Source organism: Salmo salar, chromosome 01 (assembly GCF_965601325.2).
Source record: "Salmo salar chromosome 01, fSalSal1, whole genome shotgun sequence".
In the NCBI taxonomy this organism is placed as follows: Eukaryota; Metazoa; Chordata; class Actinopteri; order Salmoniformes; family Salmonidae; genus Salmo; species Salmo salar.
Window position 1 is genome coordinate 156,375,756 of NC_138291.1, and position 23,140 is coordinate 156,398,895.

The 23,140-nt window shown below is 42.6% G+C and overlaps 2 protein-coding genes across 4 annotated transcripts; both read left to right on the forward strand.

The window, feature by feature from the left end:
- The first annotated feature begins 663 nt into the window (after nt 1–663).
- On the forward strand, nt 664–2,861 carry LOC123744697 (small nuclear ribonucleoprotein Sm D3). The gene is made up of 4 exons (XM_045724285.2): nt 664–789; nt 1,974–2,112; nt 2,247–2,439; nt 2,609–2,861. Exons 2-4 carry the CDS (start codon nt 1,987–1,989, stop codon nt 2,674–2,676), a joined length of 387 nt encoding a protein of 128 aa, XP_045580241.1. The 5' UTR covers nt 664–789; nt 1,974–1,986; the 3' UTR covers nt 2,677–2,861.
- Nucleotides 2,862–4,895: 2,034 nt separating this feature from the next.
- On the forward strand, nt 4,896–22,928 carry LOC106566234 (calcium/calmodulin-dependent protein kinase kinase 2). 3 transcript variants are annotated; one of them, XM_014134123.3, is made up of 17 exons: nt 4,896–5,478; nt 7,149–7,741; nt 8,302–8,349; nt 13,080–13,133; nt 13,732–13,783; nt 15,488–15,621; nt 15,806–15,842; nt 16,008–16,029; nt 16,430–16,521; nt 17,207–17,406; nt 17,531–17,584; nt 17,771–17,844; nt 17,938–18,025; nt 18,264–18,395; nt 20,949–21,061; nt 21,693–21,746; nt 22,524–22,928. In XM_014134123.3, the coding sequence occupies exons 2-17, from the start codon at nt 7,217–7,219 to the stop codon at nt 22,594–22,596; spliced, it is 1,752 nt and encodes a 583-aa protein (XP_013989598.3). In that variant the 5' UTR covers nt 4,896–5,478; nt 7,149–7,216; the 3' UTR covers nt 22,597–22,928. The 3 variants fall into 3 exon arrangements, with proteins under 3 accessions (XP_013989598.3, XP_082811538.1, XP_082811536.1); XM_082955410.1 differs by lacking the exon at nt 4,896–5,478 and adding an exon at nt 5,571–5,671; XM_082955412.1 differs by lacking the exon at nt 21,693–21,746 and having other exon boundaries at nt 4,898–5,478.
- The last annotated feature ends 212 nt before the right edge of the window (nt 22,929–23,140 follow it).

Consider the following 23,140-nt stretch of genomic DNA (forward strand, 5'->3'; position numbering starts at 1 on the left):
TGATTTATAGGGATCCAGATTTTGCCGCTCTTTCAGAACATCAGCTGTCCGGATTTGGGTGAAGGAGAAGTGTGTGTGTGTGGGGGGGGGGGGGGGGGGGGGGGGGGCTTGGGCAAGTTGCTGAGTTGCTGCAGGGGGTGCAGAGCTGTTGGCCGTGGAAAGCATGGCCAGCGGTAGAAAAATGCTTATTGAAATGATCGATTATCGTAGATTTATCGGTGGTGACAATGTTCTGAAAGCTGTTAGAATTATAAGTGTATGTATGTCCCTTAAGGTCTTTGTGTAATGTGATATTGTACCCCTTAGCTCAATTGTCCATTGTATATAATCTATATATACTTGTGTTCCCTCATGTACTCTCTGTTTTGATTTGTTGTTAATAAAAAAATAATAATTAAAGTCTGGGTTTCCCCTTCTGTCTGTGACTGTAGTTGAATCAGAGTTGAATACACAAAGGAAGGAAATGAAAGGAAATGGCCTGTCAGATTGTCTGTATGTTTAATTTATCTAAACACGTTCATTTTACAATGGGGTCGTCTCCATCTAAAAAAGTGGGGCGCCTAAACTTCTTTAGCAAACCTAAGATCTATAATAATATATCGAGGAAGACAACAAGTCACATGAGGCATCGCTTTATGCTTTAACCGGAAGTTCTTCCTTTCTCCAGTTGCATTCTGGGTAGTCGTAAAAAGCACGAAATACCCTCGCCGCTGATTCATTGGTCGCACGTTGCAGAAGCTTGAAAGTTGGAAGACCGCGGAAATCAACAAAGAACAACTTTAAATAAAGGTAAAAACAATGCTACATTTGAAGCAAGTTGCTAGATTGCTTCTACTATCCAGCGAGCCTAAACCAACACACCCATCCTTGCTAGTTTGCTAAAGTAGAGATCCCCAGTTGAGTAAGCTAGCTATGTAGCTACCTAGCTAACTACATTTTGCAGTTTAAATATGTTTGGGAGGCAGGTAGCATGGCGGTTAACACAGTGACGAAAGGTCGATAGTTCAAATACCCGAGCCTACAAAGTGAAAATTCTGTCGATGTGTCCTTGTGCAAGACACTTAACCTGCATTTGCTCCAAGGGCGCCGTAACTACGATGGCTGTAAAACAACACATTTCACAGCGCCTATCCGGTGTATGTGACAATGTTTTGAATTTAACATTTTTCTTATTTACCTGGCTCAATTGTGGAGGTAACGATTAACCTTGATACTCACTTTCCAGTAGAATTGAACATGTTTGTTTTCAATTTAGGCCACCTTGAAGGCTATGCGCAGGCTGAATCACAACGTTAATACAATTGTAACCCAGGCCTAAACCAGCAAGCAGAGGTGACAAAGAAACTGAACTCCATAGATAAGAAGACATCCTCTGATTGGCCAAGTAGAGTTCTGATTACTGTGACCCACCTAGTTTAAAGAACAATAGTCCAAGACTAAGTCAAACCAGGCATATCCATTAGCAACTATGAAGACCAGTGTTGATCTGGGTCAGCCAAGTGAGTGCATGGACTGAAGACCAGACATTGAAAGAGTCAGGGTTCCAAGTAAAAAAGTGTGGTAGTGTATGGAAGAGTGGGGGGTAGGGCAAACAGCAGGACTTAGGCTGACCAGGGGTGCACTTTATTTATGGTAGGCTATAATCTAACCCCTCACGCTGAAATAAAATGCTTTAGTTTGCCTCTTTATACCTTGTTAATTATAGCTTAAAAAAAACTTAACTAGGCAAGTCAGTTAGGAACACATTCTTATTTACAATGATGACATACTGGGGAACAGAGGGCTAACTGCCTTGTTCAGGGGCAGAATGATTGATTTTTACCTTGTCTGCTCGAGGATTCGATCCAGCAACCTTTCGGTTACTGGCCCAACGCTCAAACCACTAGGCTACAAGCCGCCCCGTAATAAGGTACAAATTGTTTTCTATCTCTGGAGACACTGTCAATCTAAACCTGGTCTCGTTGTTTCTACAGGACCTCTGCAAATATGTCCATCGGCGTGCCCATCAAGATTCTGCATGAAGCAGAGGGTCACATTGTGACCTGTGAGACCAACACTGGTGAAGTGTACAGAGGCAAGCTCATTGAGGCTGAGGACAACATGAACTGCCAGGTGTGTCATCTGGCTGCCTTTAGGGTTCAGACTATAGTTTTTTTTAATTTATTATCATGTAAGGGAGGGATTTGTTTGTCCTTTTTACAGAATTGTGTGTAGGAAGTATATCAACTCTTATCTCTAACTTTTAGATGTCCAATATCACTGTGACTCATCGGGATGGCCGTGTAGCCCAACTAGAGCAGGTCTACATCCGGGGCAGCAAGATTCGCTTCCTGATTTTACCGGACATGTTAAAGAATGCTCCTATGTTAAAGAGCATGAAAAACAAGAACCAGGGCACAGGAGCAGGAAGGGGGAAGGCAGCCATTCTCAAAGCCCAGGGTGAGTGCTACTGCTTCTACATATACCACTATGGAAAATGATTGAGGGCGAATAACACAAATTTTCACTCGACTATGAGTAGTAACTAATTTTTATATATATATATATTTTTTTTTTTGTTGCTATACATCTGGTAACTTCTGTTCTTATTTAACTGTCTTTTCTGCAGTGGCTGCAAGAGGACGGGGTCGTGGCGGAGGAATTGGAAGAGGAACCATTTTCCAGAAGAGGCGATAGTATCTGCAATGGTTAAAGATTGCATGGTAGTGTTTTTAATATTTTTTTCTTAAGAGAATACTTTTTTCCTTTAGCCAGACATTTACATTTTGCAAGACGGACACATGTTTTTGACATTGTAATTTTTTTTATATATTAATGTATATTTGTAATAAATAGTCACTTCCCCTGTCTGCTAACTTCTATTTGAGGTGCCTTTTGGTCTCTTATTGGGTGATTGTGATATGACCCTTAATGGCTGTGACATGCAATTACTTTGAGGAACTTTCATATTTCACCACCCTTTACCTAGCTATCTGGGTTGTAAAATTACGTGTGTGTACAGTGGGGGGGGAAAAGTATGATCCCCTGCTGATTTTGTATGTTTGCCCACTTAAAGAAATGATCACTCTATAATTTCAATGGTAGGTTTATATGAACAGTGAGAGACAATAACAACAAAAAATCCAAAACATGTCAAATGTTACAAATTGATTTGCATTTTAATGAGGTTAATACGTTTTTGACCCCTCTGCAAAACATGACTTAGTACTTGTTGGCCACCAGGTTTGCACACATCTCAGGAGGGATTTTGTCCCACTCCTCTTTGTAGATCTTCTCCAAGTCATTAAGGTTTCGAGGCTGATGTTTGGCAACTCGAACCTTCAGCTCCCTCCACAGATTTTCTATGGGATTAAGGTCTGGAGACTGGCTAGGCCACTCCAGGACCTTAATGTGCTTCTTCTTGAGCCACTCCTTTGTTGCCTTGGTCGTTTGTTTTGGGTCATTGTCATGCTGGAATACCCATCCACGACCCATTTTCAATGCCCTGGCTGAGGGAAGGAGGTTCACACCCAAGATTTGACAGTACATGGCCCCGTCAAATGATGCGGTGAAGTTGTCCTGTCCCCTTAGCAGAAAAACACCCCCAAAGCATAATGTTTCCACCTCCACGTTTGACGGTGGAGATGGTGTTTTTGGGGTCATAGGCAGCATTCCTCCTCCAAACACGTTGAGTTGATGCCAAAGAGCTCCATTTTGCTCTCATCTGTGGCCGTGTGGCTCAGTTGGTAGAGCATGGTGTTTGCAACGCCAGGGTTGTGGATTCGATTCCCACGGGGGACCAGTACAGAGAAAAAAAATGTATGAAATGTATGCATTCACTACTGTAAGTCGCTCTGGATAAGAGCGTCTGCTAAATGACAAATGTAAATCTGACCACAACACTTTCACCAGTTGGCCTCTGAATCATTCACATGTTCATTGGCAAACTTCAGACGGGCATGTATATGTGCTTTCTTGAGCAGGGGGACCTTGCGGGCGCTGCAGGATTTCAGTCCTTCACGGTGTAGTGTGTTACCAATTGTTTTCTTGGTGACTATGGTCCCAGCTGCCTTGAGATCATTGACAAGATCCTCCCGTGTAGTTCTGGGCTGATTCCTCACCGTTCTCATGATCATTGCAACTCCACGAGGTGAGATCTTGCATGGAGCCCCAAGCCGAGGGATATTGACATTTCTTTTGTGTTTCTTCCATTTGCGAATAATCGCACCAAATGTTGTCACCTTCTCACCAAGCTGCTTGGCGATGGTCTTGTAGCCCATTCCAGCCTTGTGTGGGTCTACAATCTTGTCCCTGACATCCTGGGAGAGCTCTTTGGTCTTGGCCATAGTGGAGAGTTTGGAATCTGATTGATTGCTTCTGTGGACAGTTGTCTTTTATACAGGTAACAAGCTGCAGTTAGGAGCACTCCCTTTAAGAGTGTGCTCCTAATCTCAGCTCGTTACCTGTATAGAAGACACCTGGGAGCCAGAAATCTTTCTGATTGAGAGGGGGTCAAATACTTATTTCCCTCATTAAAATGCAAATCAATTTATAACATTTTTGACATGCGTTTTTCTCTATTTTTGTTATTCTGTTTCTCACTGTTCAAATAAACCTAACATAAAAATTATAGACTGATCCTTTCTTTGTCAGTGGGCAAACAAAATCAACAGGGGATCAGATATGTTATATATTACACACATACACAAGTATGTGGACACCCCTTCAAATGAGTGGATTTGGCTATTTCAGCGCCACCTGTTAATGACAGGTTTATAGAATTGAACACAGCCATGCAATCTCCTTAGACAATCATTGGCAGTGGAATTGGCCTTACCGAAGAGCTCGGTGACTTTCAACGAGCTGTGCCAGTTAACTGTTATTGTGAGGTGGAAACGTCTTGGAGCAGCAACTGCTCAGCCACGAAGTGGTAGGCCACACACGCTCACAGAACGCGAGTGCTGAAGCAGTGTACAAATCAGTTGTCCTCGGTTGCAACACTCACTACCGAGTAACAAACTGCCTCAAAGTAACGTCGGTACAATAACTTCATCGGGAGTTTCATGAAATGGGTTTCCACTAAATGTTCGACCAGCAGTTGTCTACATACTTTTGGTCATGTAGTGTGTATCGTTTTTGTACCACACGGTGGAGCCAGAAATCATCAAGGCTATATTCTCCTATGCCAAGAAAGGGCAATTCCATGGCAAGTTTGTTTCAGTTATGCTCCGAAAAGCTATTTTCTTTTGTGAATCTTCAGGAGGAAATAATACAACCGTTTGTTTGAGAGGGTCCATCACCCCACAGCATTTCACCCACCGGCCACACGGTGTCTGCCCAACTGCATTGGTCCGTCAGGATTTTTGCTAACTATCACAACGATACCCCCGTTTTGTTTCTCTATGTAGCTAACCGGCAACATCAGCGATACTTCATACCTCAAGTGGCTAGCGCGCGGAACACCATTAACGTTAGTTGACAGTTGCACTTTATGACAAGGTAAGTTTTGTGCGACGATTAGCTAGTAAGTATTTCTACCACCCATCACGTTAGGGGTCGAAGGATTGTTTTTGTGAAGCGCGAGCGCCGCTTTTTCCCCAACATATTTCTGTCTGGTGAAGCTAACTAAGTTGGCTAGCTCTACAACCAAATACAACGATACGTGGGAAATCTGTCAAGGTGTATTGAAAATGTAACGTTTTAATATCGCTTTTATAAATAAGCATTTAGCTAAAACATGACCTTATTTAGCAATAAATAGCCTAAACAATAGCTAAACTATTTTAAATTGTAATCTTCTTTTAGGGTTAGCAAACCAGCCATTAGCTATTAACTATAACGTTAGCTATGTAACATATCCTGTACAGCAGTAACGTTTGCTGTTGTGAATGTGAACCTTGCATGGTTCTCTGTTTTGTCTGTTGGTGTGTGCATGTACAGGTTATAAGCATCTTCCTCAGAATGAGCCACCTGGGTACTGAATTGTGGGCTTGCAGAATAACGTTGACATTTAATGCAAATTACTTCCCATTCAATTGTCAACAGACCATATCGATAAGTCATAGGCACTAAGTACACATCATGATATCAAACTTGCCAAGTGTTTGCTTGCAACAACTGTTTGGTCAAGTATATTTGAAATAGGGCTAATGGGTTCCCAGATGTTTAGCCGTCAATCCCATTGAGTCCACTGCATAAATATTACAGTAGTTACATCAGCTATAGTCTGCTTGAGAGAGGAGACTCCTCTTGCCATTCACAGGGGCTTATCTGGTCTCGGGCTATAGATCAGTGACAGGGTTGATCTGTTAATGATGTTGAGAATACTCCTCTGCTACAGATGGCCCTGTGTGAGTGGTGTTGTCCTCAGATTGAGGGAGTTTTATGAATAGAGAAAATGTGAAAGAGTGTTGAAAAAGAGTCAAGGAGAGAGCAAAATAAATCTACTCCAAGACTGGTGGTAAAGAGAGAGGGATGGATAGGAGAAAGGGGGCCACCTGGAGGGGGCTTCTCTTCCCTCACACATTTTCCTCATTGTGATCTTGACTTGGGGACGAGTGTTTATCTTATTCTGGCTGCTTTGATTTTCTTTATCTATGTGGCACACTCAGCTCCCACACCCCTGAAAGGCAGAGTCAACATCAGAACACATAATGGCTAAGATTGGGGGGGGGGGGGGGGGTACTTGAGATAGAGGTAAACAACCTTGGTTGGCTAGAATAGATAACCAAACCCCTTATGGAGGCTTCAATGAGTCCAACTGTTCAGAGATGTTGTTTCTGATTCCAGCCATATTTGGAGTTGTTAGCACATGGAGAAACTGTATGCTAGTAACGTCGTAGCCTAGCCTAAGTTCATACAGCTGTAGGTTGATTGGTTCTCAAGTTATGAACTTGCTCTGTGTTAGCATAATTTTACTAGGATTTGTTTGTTGGCACCTCAACTAATTTTGAGTTGAAAGAGCTAAAAAGTTGTTGCAGGTTGGAGTTCCAGGGGGGTCTGGCTCATCTTGCTATTTTGCCCATGAACAAGGTCAGGACCTAGGCTCTATGTCTGTCTACAGACCTGTGTTGTAACTGATAGCCTAAATGTCAGACATTGTTTTTTTCATCCTTCAAGTTCTCTGTGTTGAAAGGTGAAATATCATTTTATTGTGTGTTTTCTCTTAGCTGTCTGCTGTTCTGAGGTAGACCACTGATGGAGCAGCGGCCAATAGGCTCTGGGGACAGTCTACGTCATGTTTCCGTGTGTTTCCTCCTGGCCCTCTGCTGAGCCCCCGTCGCCCTGTGGCCATGCCCCTCTGCCCACACACACTCACACACAGCCCCTGCTCTGCAGCGGCCCTGCCCCAACAATGAACCCTCACCCCCACCCTGTCCCAGACTACATGGAGTCCCTCATCGTGGTGACCGAGTACGAGCCCAAGGGGGGTGAGGAGGTGGAGGACATGGACAGCTCCGAGACCGGCGCACCCCTCTTCAGAACCCCCTCCTGCGGCCAGCTGTCCCACGCTGTGGGCCGCCCCGTGGCCCTGTTCCCCATTCCCCAGGAGCACCGGGGAAGACTAAACCTGTCGGACAGGAAGCTGTCCCTGCAGGAGCGCTCCCAGACGGCCTCGTCTCCCTGCAGCTCCCCAGGGCTCAACGGCCGCTTCATCTACCCCTCGCTGCCCTACTCGCCCATCACCTCGCCCCACTCCTCCCCCCGGCTGCCCCGTAGGCCCACCGTGGAGTCTCACCGCGTCTCCATCACTGACCTGCAGGTAGGCTACGGCCTTTTACCCTCCCACTTGGTGTTTTTAATAAAAACACAATTTTTGTGTTAGCCAAATTCTATGAACACACATCAGCTGAACATGTGCATTTGTCCCCAGTGGTAAATGAAGCAGCATACTGATATAAAGGTTGAGTCTATGTGAAGGTAAGGTCCATGGTCTCATTAGATGCTAGCTCACTCCCCATTAGATCTCAGAAGCATAGTCCAGTAGACCCCATGTAGAGATGGGCTGTGTCCCAAATAGCACTCTATGGTCTCTAGCTAGGTTGTTACCCTGCTCATTGAACACTTCTACACTTGACTGGATATAAACTAGCAGATCCCATTACTGATGGTTTGTACAGACTTCAATTTTGAATGTTTAGTCATGCTGACTTTTGGTAGTTTGTTTTCCAAGGTTATCCATAATGAAGGTTGTGTTGGTAAGCACATTGCTTTTACATGGATTGTTGGTTCTGCTAATGCTATACTTAATGTGATGATTGTTGCAGACCAAGAAAAATGCATTAGTCAGCCAATTTTCTTTTTTTTCTCACTCTCTCAAAGGACTGTGTGCAGCTCAACCAGTACAAGCTCAAAGATGAAATCGGAAAGGTACTGTCGTTGCTCTTCAAAGCACTTCAGATTCAGATAAACTTTATTATACCACCAGGGGGAAATTCATTTGGTCATGTGCTTAAAAAGACGGTACATAAAACATGAAAACGCAGAAACTACACAATAGAATTCATTAAAATTGCCATACTGAAGCTACACATTTAAAGTGAAAGTGCAATATGCTGTATACTCACGGAACCAACAGACTATCTGTTGGTATTGGTCTTTTTTTGTATTTTATTAGGATCCCCATTAGCTATTGTAAAAGCAGTAGCTACTCTTCCTGGGGTCCACGCAAAACATGAAACATAATACAGAATGACATAATACAGAACATCAATAGACAAGAACACCTCAAGGACAGAACTACATAAAAAAAAAATAAAAAAAAAATGGCACACACAGCCTACATATCAATGCATACACACAAAAACTATCTAGGTCAAATAGGGGAGAGGCGTTGTGCCGCGAGGTGTTGCTTTATCTGTTTTTTGAAACCATGTTTTTTGTTTATTTGAGTAATATGAGATGGAATGAAATTCCATGCAATAAGGGCTCTATATAATACTGTACGCTTTCTTGAATTTGTTCTGGATTTGGGAACTGTGAAAAGACCCCTGGTGGCATCTCTGGTGGGATAAGTGTGTGTGTCAGATCTGTGTGTAAGTTGACTATGCAAACAATTTGGGATTTTCAACACATTAATGTTTCTTATAAAAAGAAGTGATGCAGTCACTCTCTCCTCAACTCTTATCCAAGAGAGACTGGCATGCATAGTATTTATATCAGCCCTCTGATTACAATTAAGAGCAAAACGTGCCTCTGTTCTGGGCCAGCTGCAGCTTAACTAGGTATTTCCTTGTAGCACTGGACCACATGACTGGACAATAATCAAGATTAGACAAAACTAGAGCCTGCAGAACATGGTTTTTGGAGTGTGGTGTCAAAAAAGCAGAGCATCTCTTTATTATGGCCAGACCTCTCCCCATCTTTACAACCATTGAATCTATATGTTTTGACCATGACAGTTTACAATCTAAGGTAACACCAAGTAATTTAGTCTCCTCAACTTGTTCAACAGCCACACAATTCATTACCAGATTCAGCTGAGGTCTAGAATTTAAGGAATGATTTGTACAAAATACAATGCTCTTAGTTTTAGAGATGTTCAGGACCAATGTATTACTGGCCACCCATTCCAAAACAGACTGCAACTCTTTGTTAAGGGTTTCAGTGACTTCGTTAGCTGTGGTTGCTGATGCGTATATGGTTGAATCATCAGCATACATGGACACACATGCTTTGTTTAATGCCAGTGGCAAGTCATTGGTAAAAATAGAAATGAGTAGAGGGCCTAGAGATGTGCCCTGCGGTACACCACACTTTACATATTTGACATTAGAGAAGCTTCCATTAAAGAAAACCCTTTGAGTTCCATTAGATAGATTTGCTCTGAAGCCACAATATGGCAGAGGTTGAAAAGCCGTAACACACATGTTTTTTCAACAACAGGTTATGGTCAATAGTATCAAAGGCTGCACTGAAATCTAACAATACATCTCCCACAATCTTCTTACTATCAATTTCTTTCAACCAAGCATCAGTCATTTGTGTCAGTGCAGTACATGTTGAGTGCCCTTCTCTATAAGCATGTTAAAAGTCTGTTGTTAATTTGTTTACAGTGATATAACATTGTATTTGGTCAAACACAATTTTTTCCAACAGTTTGCTAAGAGCTGGCAGCAAGCTTATAGGTCTGCTATTAGAACCAGTAAAGGCCGCTTTACCGCTCTTGGGGAACGGAGTTACTTTGGCTTCTCTCCAGGCCTGAGGACAAAGACATTCCTCTAGACTCAGATTAAAGATATGACAGATAGGATTGGCTATAGAGTCAGCTACCATCTTCAGTAGCTTTCCATCTAAGTTGTCAATGCCAGGAGGTTTGTCATTATTGATCGATAACAATCATTTTTCTGCCTCTCCCATACTAACTTTACAAAACTAAATCTTGCAATGCTTTTCTTGAATTTTTTTTATGCATGAATACAGTTGCTCACTGTTCGTTGTTGGCATTTCCTGCCTAAGTTGGCCCACTTTGCCAATGAAATAATCATTAAAATAATTGGCAACATCAAAACATTTTGTGATGAATAAGCCATCTGATTCAATGAAAGATGGAGTTGAATTTGTCTTTCTGCCCATAATTTCATTTAAAGTACTAAAGTTTTTTTCCATCATTCTTTATATACAAATATTTTTAACATCATCCATATAAGAATCACAGCAAAATCTTTTGTATGATCTCGTATATACTATTTTAGGCCCAGCTGTTGGAACTTTGGCTTTCCTGGATTTAGCCACTATATTGTGATCACTGCATCCAATGGGTACGGATACAGCTTTAGAACAAAGTTCTACAGTAATAGTAAACATGTGATCGATACGTGTGGATGATCTTGTTCCTGTAGTGTTTGTGAACACCCTGGTAGGTTGATTAGTAACCTGAACCAGATTACAGGCACTGGTTACAGTAAGAAGCTTCCTCTTGAGCGGACAGCTTGATGAAAAACCAGTCAATATTCAGGCCCCCAAGAAAGTAGACCTCTCTGTTTACATCACATACTGTACAGTATCAAGAATTTCCCACATATTATTTAGATACTGACTGTTAGCACTTGGTGACCTATAGCAACACCCCAAAAGAAAAGGCTTTAGATGTGCCAAGTGAACCTGCAACCACAACACTTCAATACCACTTGACATAAGATCTTCTCTAAGTATTACATGGATATGGCTCTGAATATGTATGTATGTATGTATGTATGTATGTATGTATGTATGTATGTATGTATACACAGCAACACCTCCCCCATAAGCATTTCTGTCTCTTCTATAAATGTTATATCCTTGTATTGCTACTGCTGTATCATCAAATAAATTATACAAGTGAGTCTCAGAAATGGCTAATATATGAATGTTATCTGATGTTAGCAAGTTATTAATTTGATGAACCTTATTTCTAAGGCTACATATATTAATATGGGCTATTTTCAGCCCTTTCCTGGGTAGCTTATCAGATATAGACATAATACTGAAAAGAGCAAGCAAAGCAAGAGAAAAAATATACATTCAGAAGTCCATTAATCTCTGTGTGTGTGTGTGTGTGGGTGGGTGCGTGCACGTGCTGCGGGGTTGAAGCTACGAACCCATAGGCTTGGCTCTCTCATCCCTTCCAGGCTTCTGGGAGGGAGGGTGGACAATGAGCCTGTCGTAGCGGATGTAAGCAATGTCCCCATGCGCTCTGGCAGCTTTCATGGCTGGGATCAGTTCTTTCCTCTTCTGGTGCTCAGCTTCAGGATAGTCATTGAGGAAGATATGCATTCCTTTCAAGTTCTTGGCTCTTTCCAGAACAGCTACCTTGTCCTTGAACCTCAGGAACTTGACCACTATCAGCCTGGGCTTTCACCTTGGCCGGTGGTATGTTTTCCAGTCCTGTGGGCGCGCTCCACCTTAAACGTCCTGTGGTCCATCTTCAATTTCTCAGAGATCATTTCCCTCACTTTGTCCTCCGACGCCCTCCAGGTCTCGTGGAGATTCTGCAATTCCGTCCACAACCATGTTGTTCTGCCTTGATTGTCCCTCGAGATAAATCAGATTATCTGTCATTTTTATCATGGATTCACACACAGAACTGATGTCCTCTCTCAATGACTTTCAGATTACTGTCATCTTGCCGTTCTCCTGTTTCAACTCATCGAGCTGACCCTGGGAGAACTGCAAACTGATCTTAGTGGCTTTTGGAATAAGAGTCCCCATTTCTTTCCGTTTTGATTTTATTTTGAAGAAGTCCCCATTCCTCTATCTATTTCCCACTGCATGTTAAAAATATGGAGGATCATTAAGGGGGCAGTTGCCATCATTCTCAGTTCTCCTTGCCAGCCTTGTCCTCATTTCAAATTCCCTGAAAATCCATAGCCCAGGGAGAGTTAGAGGAGGATGAGAGGCTGGTATAAATAGCCCTAGTCTTCTGTCCTCTCCTTGAGTAGTGTGCATGGCACTGAGTGGGTCTGTTCTGTTCTGTGTGGAGTAGTAGACAATGGGAGCCTGTCAGGATGAAGTTGGAGAGAGTTGTGTCCTGCTATCACCTCATCTCTAGTCTGGGATGGGCTTCCTGCTGTAGCCCCAATCTGTTCTCCCAGCTGGGACCTGCACGTGTGTGTGAAGGAATAGACTTTCCAACTAATTTGACTAAGCTCTGTATATGTGTGTGGGTAGAGAAGCTTGATAGACAAACTAGATTGTGTTGCACAAATCTAAGCTGTGGGTGGGTAGATTTGAATTGGACTGTTGATTTTGAAGCTGCTCCTCATTGAGTACTCAGTCCATACATTTTACATTTTAGTAATTTAGCAGACACTCTTATCCAGAGCGACTTACAGTAGTGAATGCATACATTTAATTTAATTTCATGCATTTTTTTTTGTGCTGGCCTCCCGTGGGAATCGAACCCACAACCCTGGCGTTGCACACACCATGCTGGCGTTGCACACACCATGCTGGCGTTGCACACACCATGCTCTACCAACTGAGCCACATACATTTCCGATGGGTCAACTTGGGATAGCTATTCTGTGTGTGCGTGCATCCGTGTTTGTAGTTTTTATTTGTGTGGATGATTGACAGCTGCTGAATTTCACACTCTAACTGTTCTCCTGTTCTCTGACAAGGGCTCATATGGTGTTGTCAAGCTGGCCTACAATGAAGACGACAACACCTACTATGTGAGTCCTGCTGGCCACCATGCACACACACACACACTCTCTCGCACTGTCATCATTAGGACTGATCGCTATGAAGTGTTGTCACGATACCATTATCGCCATACTCAGAGGTATCATGGCAAAGAAACAAAACATGAAGCGGACCAAATTGTCTTGAGGAAAACAGCCCTAATGTTAGAAACAAGCAACCTTATGTTGTCACGCAGATCACATGTTTATTTTCCAAGCTATATTACACAATATGTTACATACAGTATTTTTTTTTTTTTTAAAGGACCAAAAAGTTTAGTCTGCTTTGTGTTTACCTTTTTGTCATGTAAAACCCGGTATTGTAGTATCGCGATACTGTTATCATGATAACCCTATCGCTATGAGGTGTGACAGTATGTGAAGCATAACAGAGGCAATTGGTTGTTCTGTAATTCTGTAATGTGTTTCTTGTATTGTGTAAAAGTAGGGTAATGTTTCACATCTACTCCTTCCTCTATCCAGAGACGCATTTAACTACACTCCTTTTTACTGTACCTCTCTCCATACTTTGATATCAGACTTCTCTCCTCCCTCCCTCCCTCTCCTTCTCTCTCCTCCCCTCCTCCAGGCAATGAAAGTGCTGTCCAAGAAGAGGCTGATGAGGCAGGCAGGTTTCCCACGTAAGTACAGAGCCTAGGGCAGATAGTCAATCCATCAGGGAGTACATAGCCTAGTGCTTGGACGATTAACGCAAAATTACCGACATTGCCTTCCTCTTACCGAAGCATTTTCCGTACGTGAGTAATTTTCTGTGATTTTACTACACAACGTTCATGTACATTGTTCTAAAACCTATGCATTATGTTGATTCCTGCTTTGAAAGTATCTGCCTGGAAAGATGCAGAGCAGCAGGTGCAACCCAGGGTGTCAATAACACTTCGAAATTTGACGTTTAAGCAACTTAGAAATGTAACGTTTGGAGAAAGGTGGATAAACATCAGAATCGGAAGCCAAATTGGTAAAACCATGAGATCTTGTTGTACATCAAGTAGCCTAGGCCTAGCGCTGGAAAGTTTTTGTAGGACATTAGCCTACATTTACTGATAGATTCATTAATTAGCCTACATGGCTATATAGCAACAATATCATATGTAGAGTTAGCATTTGAGTTCCCACGTCCTCAAATGGTGAATAATATAGCCTATAGTGCAGTATGCACAAAGAGGTACCATAAGCCACCTCCAACGTAGTTTTAGAGAATTTGGCAGTACATCCAACCGGCCTCACAACCGCAGACCATGGGTAACCATGCCAGCCCAGGACCTCCACATCCGGCTTCTTCACCTGTGGGATCGTCTGAGACCAACGACCCTAGCACAAACTGTCAGAAACCTTCTCAGGGAAACTCATCTGTGTGTACATTGTCCTCACCAGGTTCTTGACCTGACTGCAGATCAGCGTCGTAAACTGACTTTACTGGGCAAATGCTCACCTTTGATGGCTACTGGCACGCTGGAGAAGTGTGCTCTTTACAGATTAATCCCAGTTTCAGCTGTACCGGGCAGATGGCAGACAACATGTATGGCATCGTGTGGGCAAGCGGTTTGCTGATGTGAACTTTGTGAACAAAGTACCCCATGATGGCGGTGGGGTTATGCTATGGGCAGGCATAAGATACGGACAACAAACACAATTGCATTTTATCTATGGCTATTTGAATGCACGTAGATAGTGTGACGAGATCCTGAGGCCCATTGTCGTGCCATTCATCCGCTGCCATCCCCTCATGTTTCAGCGTTATAATGCACGGCCCAAGTCGCAAGGATTTGTACACAATTCCTGGAAGCTGAAAATGGCCCAGTTCTTCCAAGACCTGCATACTCACCAGACATGTCACCCATTGAGCCCGTTTGGGATGCCCTGGATCGACGTGTATGACAGTGTGTTTCAGTTCCCGACAATATGCAGCAACTTCACACAGCCATTGAAGAGTGGTACAACATTACACAGGCCACAATCAACAGCCTGATCAAGTCTATGCGAAGATGTGACGCGCTGCATGAAGCAAATGGTGGTCACACCAGATACTGACTGGTTTTCTGATCTACGCCCCACCTTTTTTTTAAGGTGTCTGATGCATATCTGTGAAATCCATAAATTAGGGCCTAATGAATTTATTTAAATTGACTGATTTCGTTATATGAACTGTAATTGTAAAATCTTTGAAATTGTTTCATGTTGCGTTTTATATTTTGGTTCAGTGTAGTTACATTTATCACAATTTGACTTTTTGTCCATATCTCCCGGCTCTACTAGCTAGTACACTACTTTGGGATTCTGCTGCAGTAGGCCACTACACTCTCTTTGCTCCTGTCCACCTGCAGGGAGACCGCCCCCCCGCGGCGCCAAAGCAGCCCCTGAAGGCCCCCCTCAGCCCAAAGGACCCCTGGAACGGGTCTACCAGGAGATTGCCATCCTGAAAAAGCTGGACCATCCCAATGTAGTGAAACTGGTAGAGGTGAGGCTCTTCAATTTGGATGGCGTTGGTCCTCTTAACTCAAGCTCTTTGTGTACTGTCAATACAGTATCATTGAGACTGCGTAGTCTGCACTGTCCTCGACCCTGTCAGTGATTGCAAGTTTACTTGTGTTTACCACAGACTGCTAGTAGTGTTCCTCTCACCTGCTTTCTTCTCCTGCCAGGTTCTGGATGACCCTGGTGAGGACCATCTGTACATGGGTAAGATTGGCCTGATTCTCTCTCTGCCTGGCAATCCGCATGCGCACACACACGTCCCACTCACGTCCTAATCAGACCTACACACAAGTTAAATTATTTCCCAAAGCTATTATAAATAGCGTTGTTGATGTTGTAGTAATGATGGCATCTTTGTTCTGTTCACAGTGTTTGAGCTAGTCAAACAGGGGTAAGTAAACATTTTTTTACTGTAATCATTACAAGCTGGAACAAGCCCATTCTCTGAAGCACTGACATAGGGCCCTATAAAATATATATATCTTTTTTTGCCTGATTCCCAAAATTCGGTTCTCTTTCCAGGTTTCAGTTTTTCCCAGTTTTCATGTTCAATATATTTAGTTGATTTCATGTTCAATACATTTAGTTGATTTCATGTTCAATACATTTAGTTGATTCTCTAGTATACTCAATAAAAATTTTTAACATTGTTGAATTCTGTTTAATGTCTGGATAGCATGATTCCGTCTGCGTTCTCTGCATCGCAGATTTTACAGTGCCCTACTGTAACGCTCTCTCTGTGTGTGTGTGTCTGTGTGTCTGTCTGTCTGTGGGTATATTTACTTGCGTAGGGCTGTGATGGAGGAGATGCCCACGGACAAGCCGCTGAATGAAGACCAGGCACGGTTCTACTTCCAAGATCTGCTCAGGGGGATTGAGTTCTGTGAGTGGGTTCTCTTCTCTAATCTCAGAACTGTCTGTTCTCTACCTCTCTTTAGACGCCCACTGCCTCCTTTCCCCGACGCACATCATCTCAGCGGCTTTTAGAGGCATTATTGTACTCAAACAGGACCTTATTCCCTATACAGTGCACTACTTTTGACCAGAGACTTTACATTACATTTTCTTTTGACCAGAGCTCTGGTCAAAGTAGTGCGCTATATAGGGAAAATTGGTCCGTTTGGGACGCACCCCAAGACTTACCACTAGCTCTAGTCTACCAGAGCAGTACAGACAGAGATGTGGAAGGAGGGAGATGCACTGTATGGGCACTAGAAGCAGCACTCAAAACCTCTCTCCCTTATACTACTTAGTCAACCTCCCTTCACTAACAGACAAGGTAAGAATCCTTATGTACCTGTATCATCAGGATGTATTATACTAAGGCATGTGTGTAACAGATTGAGATCGTACAAAAGAAATTCACTCATAGCTTGAAATGTTGCTAATTGCGGCATTAAATCAGATCCTTTTCAGTGGCGCAAATGGTTAGTATGCTGTCAAGCAGGTGTTCACAGGTGTTTGCGAGCAGAGAGTACCTAGTTCGAGCCATGGACAAGGACAGTGAAGGAAGCGATACTGTTAGCAGCACAGTGACGCCGGTTACATGTGTTGTTGTGGTTTTCCAGTGCATTACCAGAGGATCATCCACCGGGACATCAAGCCCTCTAACCTCCTAGTTGGGGAGGACGGTCATATTAAGATCGCTGACTTTGGGGTCAGTAACCAGTTTGAGGGGGAAGACGCCCTTCTGACAAGCACGGTGGGCACGCCCGCCTTCCTCGCCCCAGAGACCCTCTCCGAGACCAGGAAGAACTTCTCTGGCAAGGTGAATGTCACCCCTTGGAGGGCTCTTTGGAAATTAAATATTTTCCTCTGGAATTCCCATAGGGCAACTCGTATGGGACAATTGAATGATATGGGTTTAAGTCAATTTCTGTTTCTTCTTGTAGGCATTGGATATTTGGGCCATGGGAGTGACGCTCTATTGTTTCGTGTTTGGAGTGGTAAACCGCTAACCTCTTTCCTTAACTGTGATGCACATATAACCTCACAATCCACATCGTATAATGCAAGGTCAGGTTTAACACTGATACTGAACAGTTTAACGTTTACATTTTGATACATCATTGTTCACCTAACATGTTCACTTTTGCCAACTGAGTTGACTGTAATTTTACTAACATCAACAGTGTCCCTTTATGGATGAACGCATCCTTAGTCTTCATCAGAAGATCAAGACCCAGCCAGTGGAGCTGCCAGAGCAGTGAGTACTCCATTCAACTCTACTGGGAGTAATATGATCCATTCCAAATGGATGACCATAAGCATAAGTCTTCTTCTTGTTGTGGTCCTACAGTGCAGACATATCTGACGATCTGAAAGACCTGCTACTGAAGATGCTGGACAAGAATCCAGAGAGCAGGATATCAATACCACAGATTAAGGTTTGCTTCTTTGTGTGTGTGTGTGTGTGTGTGTGTGTGTGTGTGTGTGTGTGTGTGTGTGTGTGTGTGTGTGTGTGTGTGTGTGTGTGTGTGTGTGTGTGTGTGTGTGTGTGTGTGTGTGTGTGTGTGTGTCGAAGTAAGTAATCTCAAGCAATGTTTCAGAAATCCATTATTTTATTCTGGATGAATACATTTGTGTGTTTACATGATGTTGAGATTGTCTCTCTGCTCCTTCCAGGTGCACCCGTGGGTGACGAGGCACGGAGCGGAACCCCTCCCTCTGGAGGATGATAACTGCTGCATGCTGATTGAGGTGACCGAGGAGGAGGTGGAGAACTCTGTCAAACACATCCCCAGTCTGGCCACTGTGGTGAGTGGTGGGAGGAGGACACACACAGGTCACACTGCCCTGCCTTTAACACTGGATTAAACATGATAGCACTGGATTAATGGCTCAGAACTCACACCCAGGCTCCTTTTACAGCAGGGACTTTCTTACTGTCCTGGGACATGAGGTCATACTTTGCAGTTCACAAAAGATACCTTGTTACGAATGTTCATTTATTGGTTTAATATGTTAAATTTCCTTTCAGCTCTTTGATTATTTCATCTACCTTACTGTCATACAGTTTGGTAATTAAACGGTTGTGACCAAAGAAGTTATAGAGTAATTATGGCATGAGTGCAACTTGATATGAAGTGTTGCTAAATATCTAACTAATAAAATACTTTGTTTGAACTATAATCAAGAAAAGTGAAAGTAGGACTATGGACAATGAATGATCTGCTCATAGCCACCCTGTGACGTGTTTCATTCTTACCTCTATGGTATAGCCCTTTCGAAAAGCCCAGGACATAATACAGTCTGAAATCTGATGTTGTCCCCCTAAAAAACCACTGACACAATACAATATCACTCAGAGTAGAGGTCGACCGACTATGATTTTTCAACGCCGATACTGATTATTGGATGACCAAAAAAAGCCGATACTGATTAATCGTCCGAATTTTTTTATTTTTTTTTTATTATTTTTTTTATTTTTTTTAATTTTTTTTATTATTTTTTTTTTTAAAGAGGAAAAAAAACATTTAAAAAAAGATATATAATAAAAATATATATATTTTTTTATATATTCTAATTTTTTTTTTAATGTATTTGTAATAATGACAATTACAACAATACTGAATGAACACTTATTTTAACTTAATATAATACATCAATAAAATCAACTTAGCCTCTAATAAATAATGAAACATGTTCAATTTGGTTTAAATAATGCAAAAACAAAGTGTTGGAGAAGAAAGTAAAAGTGCAATATGTGCCATGTAAAAAAGCTAACGTTTAAGTTCCTTGCTCAGAACATGAGAACATATGAAAACTGGTGGTTCCTTTTAACATGAGTCTTCAATATTCCCAGGTAAGAAGTTTTAGGTTGTAGTTATTATAGGAATTCTAGGACTATTTCTCTCTCTACCATTTGTATTTCATATACCTTTTGACTATTGGATGTTCTTATAGGCACTTTAGTATTGCCAGTGTAACAGTCCCTCTCCTCGCCCCTACCTGGGCTCGAACCAGGAACACATCGACAACAGCCACCCTCGAAGCATCGTTACCCATCGCTCCACAAAAGCCCTTGCAGAGCAAGGGGAACAACTACTCCAAGTCTCAGAGCGAGTGACGTTTGAAACGCTATTAGTGCGCGGCTTGAAGTCATAAACAGCTCAATGCTTGAAGCACAGCGAAGAGCTGCTGGCAAACGCACAAAAGTGCTGTTTGAATGAATGCTTACGAGCCTGCTGCTGCCTACCATCCCCCAGTCAGACTGCTATATCAAATCATAGACTTAATTATAATATAATAACACACAGAAATACGAGCCTTTGGTCATTAATATGGTTGAATCCGGAAGCTATCATTTAAAAAAAAAAAATATTCTTTCAGTGAAATACGGAACCGTTCCTTATTTTATCTAACGGATGGCATCCCTAAGTCTAAATATTGCTGTTACATTGTACAACCTTCAATGTTATGTCATAATTATGTACAATTCTGGCAAATTAATTACGGTCTTTGTTAGGAATAAATGGACTTCACACAGTTCGCAACGAGCCAGGCGGCCCAAACTGCTGCATATACCCTGACTGCTTGCACGGAACGCAAGAGAAGTGACACAATTTCCCTAGTTATAAGAAATTCATGTTAGCAGGCAATATTAACTAAATATGCAGGTTTAAAAAATATATACTTGTGTATTGATTTTAAAGAAAGCATTGATGTTTATGGTTAGGTACACATTGGTGCAACGACAGTGCTTTTTTCACAAATGCGCTTCTTAAATCAGCACCTTTATGGCGAAGTAGGCTGTGATTCGATGAGAAATTAACAGGCACCGCATCGATTTAAATGCAACGCTAGATAAACTAGTAATATCATCAACCATGTGTAGTTAACTAGTGATTATGTTAAGATTTGATTGGTTTTTTTATAAGATAAGTTTAATGCTAGCTAGCAACTTACCTTGGCTTCTTGCTACCCTCGCGTAACAGGTAGTCAGCCTGCCACGCAGGCTCCTCGTGGAGTGCAATGTAAGGCAGGTGGTTAGAGCGTTGGACTAGTAACCGGAAGGTTGCAAAAACGAATCCCAGAGCTGACGTATAAATCTGTCGTTCTGCCCCTGAACAATGCAGTTAACCCACCGTTCCTAGGCCGTCATTGAAAATAAGAATGTGTTCTTAACTGACTTGTCTAGTTAAATAAAGGTGTAAAAAAAAAAACCCGGCCACAATCGGTGTCCAAAAATACCGATTACCGATTGTTATGAGAACTTGAAATCGGCCCTAATTAATCAGCCATTCCGATTAATCGGTCGATCTCTAACTTAGAGTTGTGTGGTCAGATCACTGATGTCTGTGTCTGTAGATCCTGGTGAGGACCATGCTGAGGAAGCGCTCCTTTGGGAACCCCTTTGACTGGGGCCGTCAGAGGACCGAGGACAGAATCACCAGTCTGTCTGCACCGGGACACATGCTCACGTAAGTCCCCCTCTTAGGCCTTTTACACTGCTCTCTAGTCAGTGGATGAAAAGTATTTTATAAGCAGTTAGGGTTGCAAAATTTCGTTAACTTTACCCAAATTCCCCGTTTTTCCAGAAATCATGGTTGGAGGATTCTGGATTTTCTGCTTTTTCTGGAAAATCTGGGAATTTGGGGAAAGTTACCAGAATTTTGCAACTCTAAAAGCAGCAGGGTTGGGGGCAATTCCATTTCAATCCTGTCTATTCAGGAAGTAAACCAAATTCCAATTCCAAGTGTTCCTCACTGAAAAGCATTGAAGAGAATTGGAATTTCAATGTACTTCTTGAATGGACTGGAATTGAAAATTAATTCCCCCTAACTCTAAAAAAGCAGTTGATGGTTTTTAACAATTGTCATGTAGCTTCATATAACTCTGGAGAAGCTCTGCTAGGGACTTTTTTGTACATGGGCAACATTCCTAACTAATCTGATCTTGCAAAATGATGCTCCTTTTTATTCTTATTCAATAGAAGTAGGATGTCACATAGAGGGTTAAGATTTCTTCTCTCCCTGCGCGACCAATGATATGCTTGCCGGCACTTGCTGTGGCAGCCTTTTAATCTGTCTCCCCCCCTCTCCTGCCCACCAGCAAAGGGAGAGCGGGCAATGTGAGATACTGCTACATTCATAGTAACCAAAGAAGGTAAAGGACTATGGGCCTGCCACGGCCTTGCCTGCCTATCTATCTCAGTACTATTTAAGTGATATGAAACACACTTAAGTCCATAGGCATGAATGGTGTTAGTTTGTCAAGTGCTCCTGTGTAACAGTTTAACATGGAGTCAATTAAATAATTATAGCCAATACACAGGGGTACTTGAAGCCATGTCTGGGAACCTGTTGCTGATCCCCAACTGCACTAGTATCTGTTATGAAGTGGGGTTGCCTACTACCGAGTGCAAATGTAGGTGTTTTTGGCCAAGTGTGTACTGTACAGCAATGAGCACAAACCGTCAACTTAGAATCTCATTGTCTAAACTCTGATTGTAATGAACTTCATAACATGATCAAGGTCAACCAGCCTGACTGAATCCTTGGCCAAGCACTACAGAATTGTAGCCTAAACACTTTGCCTGTGAAAACCTTGAATTAAATTTGACCAAAGTATCTGGTAAAAATAAAAATACATGGGTTACTGATTCCTCTGCATGCAGCACAACAATACCCTCCTCCCTCGCCCAAGGACATACCAGTGAACTATTTTCATGTTTTTGTTTTGTGTGTGTCTGACCTGAATGTTCAACTAACAGCTTGCTAAGTTCCCTCTGCTTGCTCTCTCCAGTTATGTAACAAGTAAATGGTTCCACTGAGTTTCCCAGCTAAACTGAGGTTAACTAACCATCTCTGCAGTGATAGAATTGACACAGGTACTTAGCACTGATGGCTGTATTGAATTCTGATCCTCTGATCTGTTTCCTAGGAAACAAGAGAGCATGGAGGGCATGAGAAGTATGGACCTGCCCTTCGTGGGAGAAGATGAGGCTCTTTCCTGATGCTGTGTGGTTTTTAAGCGCGAGGGTTGGGGCATGCTAACGACTCGACTTGCAGTCCGCCCTCAAGCCCACCCTTCACTCACTGCTTTATCTTGTGGCGGACATCAATGTTTTTTTTTTTAGGTGGACGGGACTGTTGGAAGAGCTCCAGGACTTGTATAGAGATGTGACTGGAGCCTGGACACCCTTCTGGGGGAAGCTCCCTCATTGTCACTCACTAACCCCTTGTCTGTAATGCATGCTCATGTTTCTAGTCATAGCATGCTCTGTCTCAGGCTTCTGATGTACAGGTCTGTTAGCCTAGGTACCTGTGTTTCTCCACCATTTGAAAAGGCTCTCACGTTTACTGCAGGGGTATGGGGGCGGGAGGGAGGGCGGGAGGGAGGGAGGGGGTGTTTGTGGATGGGTGTACATTTCAAAGGATGACTCCTGGCCCCCACATTTCAGCAGAGCAGAGTACTTGACTATTTATGGTTGTCTGTACCACTCATCAATGTGGACAGTTTAGGAACATTCATGTTTTCAGTGGAAACCTGTATAGGAG